Raw genomic sequence first — 12102 nt, forward strand, 5'->3', positions numbered from 1 at the left:
TCCAACAACAAACTACTCTCAGACAAAGGTTCTTCCAGCATCCTAGTTATTCAGAGTGAACAAATGGAGACAGAAATACAACAAGGCTTTCAAGGATCCCTCCAGAGAAAATCCACCTCTTCTCTCTCACACCCTTCTGAGCACGTACCACGGTCCCTCTTGGTTCTGTTCTTCTTTATCTCTCTAATCACCCGACTTCTTGGTGGGCAAGGCGTGGAACGTTTCTCTCAGTGACTCACTAAGGGACCTAGCAGAGACTGATAAACATCTCACAGATGGTCAGAGCTGCAACTAAGATCCCCAGGTGTCACAAGGGCCTCTTTCCTGGGACCCAGCTCCCACGGCAAACAGAGCAGAATTCCTGCTTCACACCCAGGGCCACTGTAACAATGCCTGCGCTCCTGAAAGAAGCCACACTAGGGTGCCTTGACTCACAACCCTGAACATTGCACTGGAGTTGTCTCTGAATTCCTATGGGAGGTGGGGCGGATGGTAAACCAGAGATGTGGCAAGTGCTCTGTCATCCTGGAGCATGTCTTGTTCACAAGTGTGCTATGCAGCCAGAGTACATGTGTACATTAAATGAATCGCTGAACCTCACTCTGGATTTTTTAGAACAATGGGCCTCCCAATCCCAAATGGTCTCAGCCAGAAAAGAAGTGGTGCTTTGATGAGCACAGCCATACTATCTGGAAGGCCACTGTTTCGAGAAACCCTCACGGGACCCGGAGAGCGGCAGGGCTTCTCAACTTGAAAGCTTGAAAACTGTAATGTAACCTGTTTACCTGGCCACCTACACCTCAGTTCCCAGGGGCGACTGTCACAGGCTTCTTTGAGCAGTAGGGCTGTCAGTGGCCATGGAGCGCAGCAAGCTGAAGGCAAAGGACGCCTATATCCTGCCTCTATCTCCCTATGGAAGCCCCAGCAGGTCCAAAGAGGGACTCAGTGTGGTATAAACTTGGGAACCCTACTGCGGTCTGGGGATTGCCTTGACAGCACAGACTGATAAGCATGAGCGATCAGCTGGCTCCAGGACAGCCCAGGGATGGGGGAACAGGTAGATACTCAGGCTTGGAGCATTTGGAAAATGGCTTGGGACTTTTCTGCCTCCTGCTCTGGGGCTTGCTTCAGGCTCAAGGACTCTGACAAGGGAGCCAGTTAAGGCCATGCCAGCAGGAGGCATTTCTGGCTAATTGCTCCTGGACTCTACTCCACTCAGATTACGCAGGAGGTGGGTGGGAGGTAAAGGCTGGAGTGGCTCCCAGAAGCAGGTATGAAAATACGGGCTCTGCCTCAATTCTTTTTGCCCAGAACATAGTTCAGCCCTGTCTGATGCACAATAAACTTAAGCATGGATTTTAAACAAGACACTTTTCTCCACTTTTGTTTCTTCATCCACTGCATTGATTTTCCTACTGTACTCAAGTTTAAATAAAGAGACCAGTCATGACTTCGACTTCATCTTCCAAGAAAAATAATTTCTCTGGCTTTCAGTCTTCTTATAGATACAAAGGTTTCACATAGTTGCCTGGGAAGGTACCAAACTGCCTTGTCCTTCTTGAAGTACCTGCAAAATAAACACAGACACAGCATGAGTACACCTGAGTTCAGAGACCGTCCTGAGATCTCTGCTCAGCAGGTCCTGATCTGTAGCTTGCAGCATAGCACGGCTCCCAAAGCACTTTCTCCTATCTTATCTCACTTGGGCTGAAAAGAAAAATGCAGGGTGGTAAGAAAGCAAGTATTTCTAGTATTCCAGGCTTTCAGATGAAGAAACCCAAGCAAAGGGAGCTCACAGTTCCACATCTGAGGTCCTACCTCTCAGTAAGGATCAGAGACACAGTGTGAACCCAGGGTTTCCCACTCTCACTCCAGTGTGTATTCCATTACTTCTCTTAGGAATTCACACCTTGCATGCAGTATGAGTCTTGGATTTTCTGGATTGTGGACTTCTAGAAGCTCACTACTATGATTGAATACCCCAGGGAGTTCCTCCCAGAAGCCTTTGCCAAATCTTGGTGAGGCCCTAGTGGGATAGTAGCACTGAGCCCCTTGGGCTTCTTCAGAAGGGGTGGCTAACACATGTTGGGTCCTTATCATTCTCCCAGTAGCAGCCATCACAACCTGATCACAGCAACTTTTCTTCCCAGGTAGCATGGATTTGGTTTCAGAATCCTGTTGACCTGGGGCTGGTGCTGTGGCATAGCAGTGAAATGCCACCATCCCCTACGGGCACTGGTTTGAGGCCCAGACTACTCCACTTCCAATCCAGCTTTGGGCTAATGTGCCTGGGAAAGCAATTGAGACTGATCCCCACATGGAGTCTCTGCACCCATGTGGGGATCAGAAAGAAGCTCCTGGCTCTCAGCTTTGAACCAGCTCAGCTCTAGCCATTGTGGCCATCTGGAAAGTAAACCAGGGGATGGAAGACTTTTGTCTCTCCCTTTAAAAAAAAAAGAAAGAAAGAAAGAAAGAAAATAAGCCTGTTGAGTTGACCACAACATCACACAGAGCTACTACCAGCAGGCTGAGAACAATGCCTAAAACGGAGCATGTAGCTGAAAGATGGGCAAGAGCTGCAGAGCAACGGAGCAGGAAGGAACTAGCCTGTGTTCACGGGCACCTTGTCCTGTGACTATCAGGTCACTTTCGCCTCTACTGGAGAATGGCTGTACCTCCTCCAGCTCAAGTTCTATACAAACTGTAAATGCCTAACAGACAGCACATACCAGAGCTGCTCTAACATGACAGCAACACATGGCTACTCAGCACCTGAAATAAGTTACCTGCTAGATTTCAAAGATGTGACATGAAAAGGAGAATGAATAATAACCCAATTACTTCTATAGTGACGACATGGTGGAATGATAACATTGTGAGTTACGCTAGAATTTACGACCCTGGTTTCTAAATGGTTTTTTTCTACTGTGTCTTCTAGAAGGTTTTAAATTTCTTACACAGCCAGGACTGAGTTTCTGTTGAACCACAGTGCCCTAGAGTGATGGCTGGCTTCTCGGATCTGCCTTCCTTTTGGAGAGCAATACACAGGGCAGTGGGGCCTGCAGGCTCCTGGGGACCATGGCAGTACAGGGTGGTTCCCTAAGTTGCTGGTGAACCTTTCCAGAGTCCCATCAACAGTGAAGCCTTGTCGCTCTCACTACTCAGTACTGACGCTGTTTCACTTTAATAAAGCTTTTCCAGAGAGATCAGGGAAGAGCCTTTCTCAGGACAGAAGTTGAACGTGAAGTCATTTGTATGGGGAAAAAAACTGAGGCGAAGCATGAGTACCCAACATGATTCATTCCTGAGAACAAAGAACATAGGTTGTGGTGGAGGTGAGCAGTCTGAGTTCAAATCCTGCCTCCCCATCCACTACCTAAATTGATCTCTGGAAAGTCACTCAACCTCTATGGCTCTGAGTCTTTCAACCTGTTAAATGAGGGTAATCTTGCCATATGGGGTTATGTTTGTTGAGGGAATTTCAACAAGATTATCAAGCATAGTATCTGGCTTGTCACAGAATATCAATAAATGTTAACTTTCCCCTCTCCTTTCTATAAAGGTGAATCCTTTGTTGGAGTTAAGGAGGCTTTGTTTCAGCTTTGGTTGAAGTTATTAGCAACCTGGAGGGAGTAAGAGCGTCTTTGGCATATCCACCCCATGTTTGAGTTGCATGGTAGAGATCCGGGCTTGGTCACATTTTTCATGCGCAGTACCCTAGAGCTTTAGAAGTAAAATGCCCCCACTTACATGGACACACGTGTAATATGAAATATAAATGAAAACCCAATGAGTGGATTTGACACCTGCCCTTCCACGGAGCAGTCACAGCCCCCCATCTGAAGAGTGAAGGCAGCAGGCCAAGTGGCTCAGCATTCCTGCTGGGGCCCAGGAGCCAGCTATGGACTAAGCAGATCTGCTTTTCGTGTGGCTCATCACTCCTAGAATTCTTTCAGTGCACAGCTATTATAAAGAACGCATGGGAGGGGCCCGGCGGCGTGGCCTAGCGGCTTAAGTCCTCGCCTTGAAAGCCCCGGGATCCCATATGGGCACCGGTTCTAATCCCGGCAGCTCCACTTCCCATCCAGCTCCCTGCTTGTGGCCTGGGAAAGCAGTCGAGGATGGCCCAATGCATTGGGACCCTGCACCCGCGTGGGAGACCCGGAAGAGGTTCCAGGTTCCTGGTTTCGGATCGGCCCGTTGCGGCTCACTTGGGGAGTGAATCATTGGACGGAAGATCTTCCTCTCTGTCTCTCCTCCTCTCTGTATATCTGGCTGTAATAAAATAAATAAATCTTAAAACAAACAAACAAAAAAGAACGCATGGGATTCTCCCATGTGTTTTGATGTTTTTTTATCTCAGTTTTGTTTATTCCAAATAATTCCTTTTCTCTTGTCGAATTCATCACTGGCTCATGGATTACACGGTGACATTATTTTTCCCAAGAGACTTTTGTGTTTCCTTTTTGTCACTCATGTGTTGGTTACTCAGTGGCACATTTTTTCCATGGTGTTGTAATTTATTGTTGTTGTTGTTGTTGTGACTGTTCTAACTCATACTAGTTGTTGACCTGGTTTCATGGCTTCTCAATCACTATGTATAGTGATGGAGTACAGGGGTCTATCATATACAGATGTGGGGTATAATGGAACATGCATCCCTACTTTCAGTCGAAAGATGGATTCCCAATGAAACTGTTGGACATGTGTAGACAATGAGATGCTGGACTGTCTGACATTGTCTGTACCAACAACGTCAGGGTACACTTAAATAAGAGACTAATGGAATTATGATACCTTATGAAGGATTACACTATTGTAGTAAAATGGGGAAAATCTGTCAGGGGGGTGGGAGTTTGGGGGGAATCCCAGCCTATATGAAACTGTACCACATAATTCAGAATTCAAAATACAATATATATATATTTTTAAAAAAAGAACACATGGGATTCTTACCAACAAACCAGCCGTCGTCACACTTTTCCATGACATCAACGATGTCTCCATCGCGGAGTTCCAACTCATCATCATTCTGTGGTATATAGCTATATAATGCTTGGTAGCTAAATCTACAAGAGAGAAATGGAACAGTGATTCACGAGTTTCAAATGCTATTTCCTTTAAGACACCAGTTTAGCAGTGTTTTCCACTCTACAGTGGAAATAAATATGTCACTGGCTGTTACTCTCACAACAGCATCTGCAGGGGCACACTCACGTTCACTTATACTTGACAGGAATGGGGGAACGCCTTCACTTGATTGTCAAGGCCAAGCTGCTATGTCTAAAGCACTCCCCTGCCATCCCCTGTCTGTTGGGTAAACTGTTTTTCTCAGTGCAGGATAATATATGTAGATTACTGAAGACAACAGAAATTACTTAAACCTATAGATTCTAACATGTAGTTACACATACTGGAGTACATCAGGCAACTGTAAAAAGAAATTAAATAAAAACATACAGAGATAAAGGAATAAGGAAGCATATGTCAATGGCTTTAGTGTTCAGCAAAACTACCTTGCCTTGGGTCTGGTGCAATAGCCAAGTGGTTGGCTAAAGTCCTCACCTTACATGCACCAGGATCCCATATGGGCACCGGTTCTAGTTCCGGCAACCCAGCTTCCCATCCAGCTCCCTGCTTGTGGCCTGGGAAAGCAGTCGAGGACGGCCCAAAGCCTTGGGACCCTGCACCCATGTGGGAGACCTGGAAGAGGCTCCTGGCTTCAGACTGGCACAGCTCCGGCCGTCATGGCCGCTTAGGAAGTGAATCATCGGATGGAAGATCTTCCTCTCTGTCTCTCCTCCTCTCTGCATATCTGACTTTTCAATAAAAAAAAAACTACCTTGCCTTTCCTTACATGCCTAAATACAGTTTATTAACTACTTGTAAAAGCTGATGTCATTTTTCCCAACTCCTGAAAGCAGTTTGCTCTTTTTCTGTCTCAGTAATAATGAAGGTTAAGACTCCTGTTTATTTATAAGTTGGCTGAAGCATCTAGCCTGGGCAGTTCTGTCTGTTTGAACAACAGCTGCTGTGCTGCTGAAATCTGATCACTGTTTTGGTATCAAGGAAAAGCTTTGTTTTTTGTTTATTCCTTCACCTATCCTGCATAACTTCACAACCGTTTACCCACAATTTGGAACAAAATGGTAACAAACAACAGCTTGGAAAGCAGCCAATTATTTTTTGTTATCAATAAATGTCAGTGCAACTGGACTTAAGAGTTGGGAATAAAAACATCTTTGTGTTTCTGTATCTGCCTGCTATGTGTGCTATTCAGTCCCACACGGGGCTGTCCAACCCAAGCCCTTGTAGACTGTCTTGTCCCCAGAACTTCCACCATGGCTACCACGCCAGCCACAGCTCTAGGAAGTACCTCCCAGTCCCTGTCTCTGGTAGTGGGGCTTGCCTGGACAAAGTCCTGCACCCTTGCCGCATAGGTTAACTTGTGGACAGATGTCACACAGCTCAGGATACCATCCCCACGAGACCCTTCCAAAACCCTACCCTCGTCAGTGCTGGCCCCGTACTTCCGCTCTGTGCCTACTTCCTGAGCCAGATGTTCACTGTGGGCTGCATTTTAATCATCTTGCTCACATTTAAGGCTCTGCATCTACTCACCTTCCTGCCTGTTCACAGAGGTAAAGAATGCCTACTGCTGGCTACTCCCTGGGCTTCTCCTTCCCTTATTTCTTTTCACTTGCATCTCTCCATGCTGTCACCTCCTCTTCTGGTGCTTGAATCTCTGCACTACAAATATTCACCCTTGTCCCTGCCACTGCCACTCCTTGATCCACAGTCACGACCTCCATCCACTTACTGTCAAACTTACTCATCAACTCCAGCTAACGAGATCTGCCACCACCTTTCCACACACATGCTCTTGCAATGGCCCCCAGTGATTTCTTTTCCAGTTGCCAGAGAAAAGTCCCAAATAGATAGACATTTCTCATTTCCTGCCTGTGGACTCTCTGCTCACCAGATGCTGCCTGCTCCAGGAAAGCGAATGTGCCTGGAAAGCCACACCTGCAGCCCCTGTTGCTCCCTCTCACTTCCCCATGCTGGCTATGGCTCCTTGCCCTTTATCTCCATCATAGATCATGTTTACTTTCATGGCTAAAAAGCACCTACTCTGTCCCGGCTTAGGCCCTTACCACTTCTCTGCTGGATTAACATCTTCCAACCAACAGCTCTGTCCTTTGTCTCTAAAATCCACTTTCTACTCTTTTCCAGAGCAATCAAGCTAAAACAAGATATGATCAAAAGCCTGCACTCACTCCCTACTGCTTGGGGAATACAGATCAACCTCATTATATATTTCAACTATATTTCATCCTCATTCTAGAGTCTACCATCTGGTGCCATCCAACACTTGAGCTTTGCCTCTATCTCCTCCAGGAACCTGATGTTGGGACCCCAACCAACGTTTTTCAAGTTCTCCAAGGCTGTACCCAGCATGCTTTACACAGGCAAGCCTGTTAGCCAGGGAGGCCTTGTCATTCTAGCTATCAAAACGCAATTTGTGAGGATCCATGTTGTGGCATAGTAGTTTTTTGGGTTTTTTTTAAGATTTATCTATTTTTATTGCAAGGTCAGATACAGAGAGCAGGAGAGACAGAGAGGAAGATCTTCCATCTGATGATTCACTCCCCAAAGTTACCACAACGGCCGAAGCTGAGCCGATCCAAAGCCAGGAGCCAGGAGTCTACTCCAAGTCTCCCACACGGGTGCAGGGTCCCAAGGCCCCAGGCTATCCTCGACTGCCTTCCCAGACCCCAGCAGGGAGCTGGATGGGAAGCCGGGCTCCTGGGACCAGAACTAGTGCCCATATGGGATCCCAGCGTGCTCAAGGCAAGGACTCTAGCGGCTAGGCCACTGCACTGGGTCCTTAGCACAGCAGTGGTTCAAGCCAAAACCTATAACATTAGTATCCCATATTGGCACCAGTTGCTCCACTTCCTAGTCGCTCCACTTCCAATCAGCTCCCTGCTAATACTCATGGAAAAGCAGAGGAAAACAGCCCAAATGCTTGGAGCTCCAAGCTCTTGGCGCGCACTCTCTCCCTCCCTCCCTCCTTCCCTCTGTAACTGTTTTTCATTTACATAACAAACATTTAAAAACAGATGTCGGGCAGGCGGCTTGGCCTAGCAGCTAAAATCCTCGCCTTGAAAGCCCCGGGATCCCATATGGGCACCGGTTCTAATCCCGGCAGCTCCACTTCCCATCCAGCTCCCTGTTTGTGGCCTGGGAAAGCAGTTGAGGACGGCCCAATGCATTGGGACACTGCACCCATGTGGGAGACCCGGAAGAGGTTCCTGGTTCCCAGCTTCGGATCAGCGCATATCAGCCCATTGCGGCTCACTTGGGGAGTGAATCATTGGACGGAAGTTCTTCCTCTCTGTCTCTCCTCCTCTGAGTATATATCTGGCGGTAATAAAATGAATAAATCTTTAAAAAAAAAAAAAAAACAGATGTCATGACTGTTCATGTCTCATTCAAACCCCCATTCCTCTGTTAGCAGTTTTCTATTTTGTTCTTAAAACACAGGAGGTAGCCAACAGCTTTTTTTCAAATGAAGAAAGGAATAAATTCTGTTCATTTCTGATTAGAATAAATAGATCTTTCTTTTCTATTACCCTTTAACTAAGGGTGTAACCAATCACTCAGCTCCTATTTTAACCTGCATGCCAGTGAACTTTTTACCTGTTTCTCCCAGTAATCTGCTATTTCCTGGATTAACCTGTCGCCTGTTTTATTGGCTGATGGGAAATGCAGCCTTAACTAGAACTTCTTCGAAAAATGGGGAGTAGTTAGTCTCCTCATTCCCCTAACTGCAGCCCTCACAGGTAGTCCAAACCAGCTTTGCAAGGCCAGCGCTCTCCCAGGGACATGCGTGTGATGTTTGCCAGGTGTACTTACGATTCTTGTGGGGTTTGACTCCTGTCTGAAGTGACTCTTCGTTGCTGGGCTTGAGGTTGCTGAGAAATGATGAAAGATGGTTTATTGTCAGAAGGGGATAGCTTGTGATGAAAGTCAAGGGGATGAGAGATAGTGCTGCAGTAATGAACAGACTTTTCGGCAATGTTTATGATCTCATTGCAAACTGCTTCCTGGGAGGTGGCCCCAAGATATCCAGAAACCCCCATAAAACAGTCAATGTGGGGACAAAAAAAAAAAAAAGAAAAAAGAAAGAGAGGAAGAGATGTGACATTCCAGACGAAGCACACAAGTCCATGGAAAAAAAACAGAGTTGAAGATCCAGGTTAAAAAAAAATAGATATTCCAGTAGTGGATTGCAGGAGGGATCCAGGCGTAAGCATGGAAAAACAGGTGAGATACAGAAGAATTTGGGATTTAGTTTGACTTTTTTTTTTTTTTTTAAGCAGCAGCATAAAAGCCTGTAATTAGTGAGTAACTGTTACCAGTGAGATATTCTCAGGCTAGAAATGCAGGTACAAACCCCCAGTCATGCACTATCACTTCAATCCCCCATGAAGGCAGAGTGGAGGTTTTGTTTCTAAACCCCTCTGCTTTCTTGGATCAGGAAGCAGTGGCTTAGCTTCTCGCTTTGTCACAATAGCCACAGAGGGCTCTAGTGACCCAGGCATTACTCTAGTCTTGGCTCCGGAAGGCAGTGAGGATTGTCTTTGGGAAAGCTACGTTCTTATGCAACAGGCATCTTACCACATAGCTCTTTTCAGATTCTGTGAGATCAGGTCCTGCTCTCAATGAATGATGAGAAGGCTGTGATCACCAAGCAAATTATAAGGGAGACATTTTAGCAGATGTCACATTGGAAAGGATTCAAAACAAAAACGTGAGCAAATACACGTACCACACCACCACACTGGAGGACACCAGATATTCACGGCCCAGGGCCATGGAGTTTCCACAACAGCACAGAGGGTGCACAGCAGGAAACACCAGTGAGCAGTCAGAAGCGAGCGTCTAAGCAATGGAATGGGAAATTAGAAGCATGGATGCAGTGGGGTGAGAACGGACAACACGGGCCCCTGTGTGGGCAGCAGAGAGACACACAAGGGTTGCCTTAAAAGAACAGACATGGCCCTCTGTAAGGCACACCCACATTGGCCCCCTCACTCTCAGCTGGCAAGCGTCTAGAGAAGGGCTGTTGACCCCAAAAGCCAGTTTCAGTTTGTTGAACAGGAGCCTTGGTCGGAGCAGTCTTACACACCTATCAGGTCTGCCATGTTTTAGTAATTATAACAGCTGAAAACTAAAATAACTTTTGGAAAACTACTTCATAATATCTGAAGTAACAAACAAGATCATTCCCCTGGAAAAATCCACCCAAGCCATATTCAGTGAGGCAGGAGGCAAGTTCAGAATGGCTCTCAGAGCAGAGTTGACTTCCAGAAGTAAGCTCTCAGTGGTAGGAAGGAAAACTCGCCCATCACTGACCAGTCCAGCAGCTATGTGCTGATATGGAAACAGGAGCACTCATGGCCAAGTAGATCTGCCTGTCAAATGGCCTTCTGCGGTAGAGGCCAGGCCTTCCCTGGGAGAGTGTCTGAAATTTCTCCCAGACAGGATTCCATTCCAAGCTCTACTGAAAGAGCCAACCATGGAGAAGTACTCCAGGTCCCATGCAACAATAGCAACAGACTTCAGTAACTCCAAGACCTTCTGGAAGGGCACTTTCAAATCTTTTCCGTATGATCCATCTAGCTCACTTAGGAGTCCCTGAGGTCACACGGGGAGACAGAGGTAGCCTTGTCCCTTGGTTTCATTGACTGTCTCCCATCCTATCAAGGGTGCTCACTGGCACAACTGCCAATGATTCCTACACACACACAGGACAGGGTTTATCACCCTGTTTTCTTTATCAGCGTAGGGAGCCGAAGCTCAAGGAGAGTTTAGCACCTTCTGCAAAATCAGAAGGTGCTAAAGCAGTGAAGCAGTATGGTTGGTCATTCCGCGCCCCCTCACCTCTCTCATGCTCACCTCTGTTGTCAATATCTCATCCTTTTGCATACCCTGCAGGACCAATGTTACCCTGCAGGCACTACTTCTATACTCTTGTCTTTTTGAGGGGCTCTTTAAAAATTCTCTGAATTCCCTTCCAAAGTGTAATCCCTCAAACCAACCCCTTGGCCTCTGGCAGTAATTAAGAGGCAGCACCAAAGGGGGTACTGCGTGCTCTTGCTGTAATGTCCCAGCACCTGCAAGTCTTGGCCTGGTGCCCAGGAGCCCAAATTGTGTGACTCTGTTCACCATCCATACCCAGCCTCTGGATCAAGGCTTCTATAGCAGGAAGGGGGAAAAATACATGTTTCTAAGCACCTAGTTTGCAGCTGAAAGAAAACTGATCCAGGGCAACTTGAATGGGTAACAGCAATATGCAGATTTTGACTTGAAAAGAGAATGCTTTCTAAAAGTGAGAGCTGTCTGACAACAGCATGGCTGCCTCAGGAGGAAGTACGGTGGAGGCTGCTGGGATGATTACTAATTGGGATACTATAAAATATCATCAGTGCTTCTTAAATCTGAAGTATGAAGGCGTCACCTGAGACTGTCTGAATGTGGATGCAGACCTGGAACACCTGCATTTCTCTTTGATGGTGCCAACCTGCTGGCTTACAGAACACTACACTTATCTTACACCAGGATTATTTGGCTACAGGATGCCAAGACTGGTTTGAGCCACGTCTCACAAAAGAAAAAAAATTCTCAGAAACCAACCTATGATAGTTTCAAACTCCGAATGACAGAATAACGATCTCACGTTAAATGCCATACAAAGAGGGGTTGTCAACAATCCCCAAACCTTGCAGAAGCTCCCCAGTATTCTTCTGCTATCTTAATCCCAAGAGTGTGGAATCAGTAAATCAAATGCAGTAAGAAGGACCTGATCAGTATTTTTGCAAACACATGTAGCCCCATCATCTCATCTGACTTTTGTAAATTTCAGGAGTCTGCAGACTTGCACAGCCTGGCAAATCCTACAGTCTAATCTCCACAAATCACCTCCCTCTTGGGTCACAATGGCACGGCGGATGTGACTGTAAGAACAATACCCAAATTCTACTTCCTTTGGAAACAGACACTATAATTTGTCCAGCTGAATAGTTTTTACATTAA

The 12102-nt window shown here is 46.4% G+C and overlaps 1 protein-coding gene across 50 annotated transcripts in view; it reads right to left on the reverse strand.

The window, feature by feature from the left end:
* Nucleotides 1-719: 719 nt before the first annotated feature.
* Nucleotides 720-12102, reverse strand: part of SORBS1 (sorbin and SH3 domain containing 1) — a 221645-nt gene continuing 210262 nt past the window's right edge. For 24 of the 50 annotated variants that reach the window (XM_058671803.1, XM_058671802.1, XM_058671799.1 and 21 more), the window contains 3 exons: nt 8920-8978; nt 4957-5069; nt 720-1567 (listed from right to left, as the gene is read on the reverse strand). In XM_058671803.1, coding sequence (XP_058527786.1) covers nt 1500-1567; nt 4957-5069; nt 8920-8978 — 240 coding nt within the window. In that variant the 3' untranslated portion in view covers nt 720-1499. Of the gene's footprint in view, nt 1568-4956; nt 5070-8919; nt 9111-9684; nt 9745-12102 lie in introns of all 50 variants that reach the window. The other 26 variants (XM_058671779.1, XM_058671793.1, XM_058671790.1 and 23 more) reach the window with 2 other exon arrangements.

This window comes from Ochotona princeps, chromosome 13, assembly GCF_030435755.1.
Source record: "Ochotona princeps isolate mOchPri1 chromosome 13, mOchPri1.hap1, whole genome shotgun sequence".
In the NCBI taxonomy this organism is placed as follows: domain Eukaryota; kingdom Metazoa; phylum Chordata; class Mammalia; order Lagomorpha; family Ochotonidae; genus Ochotona; species Ochotona princeps.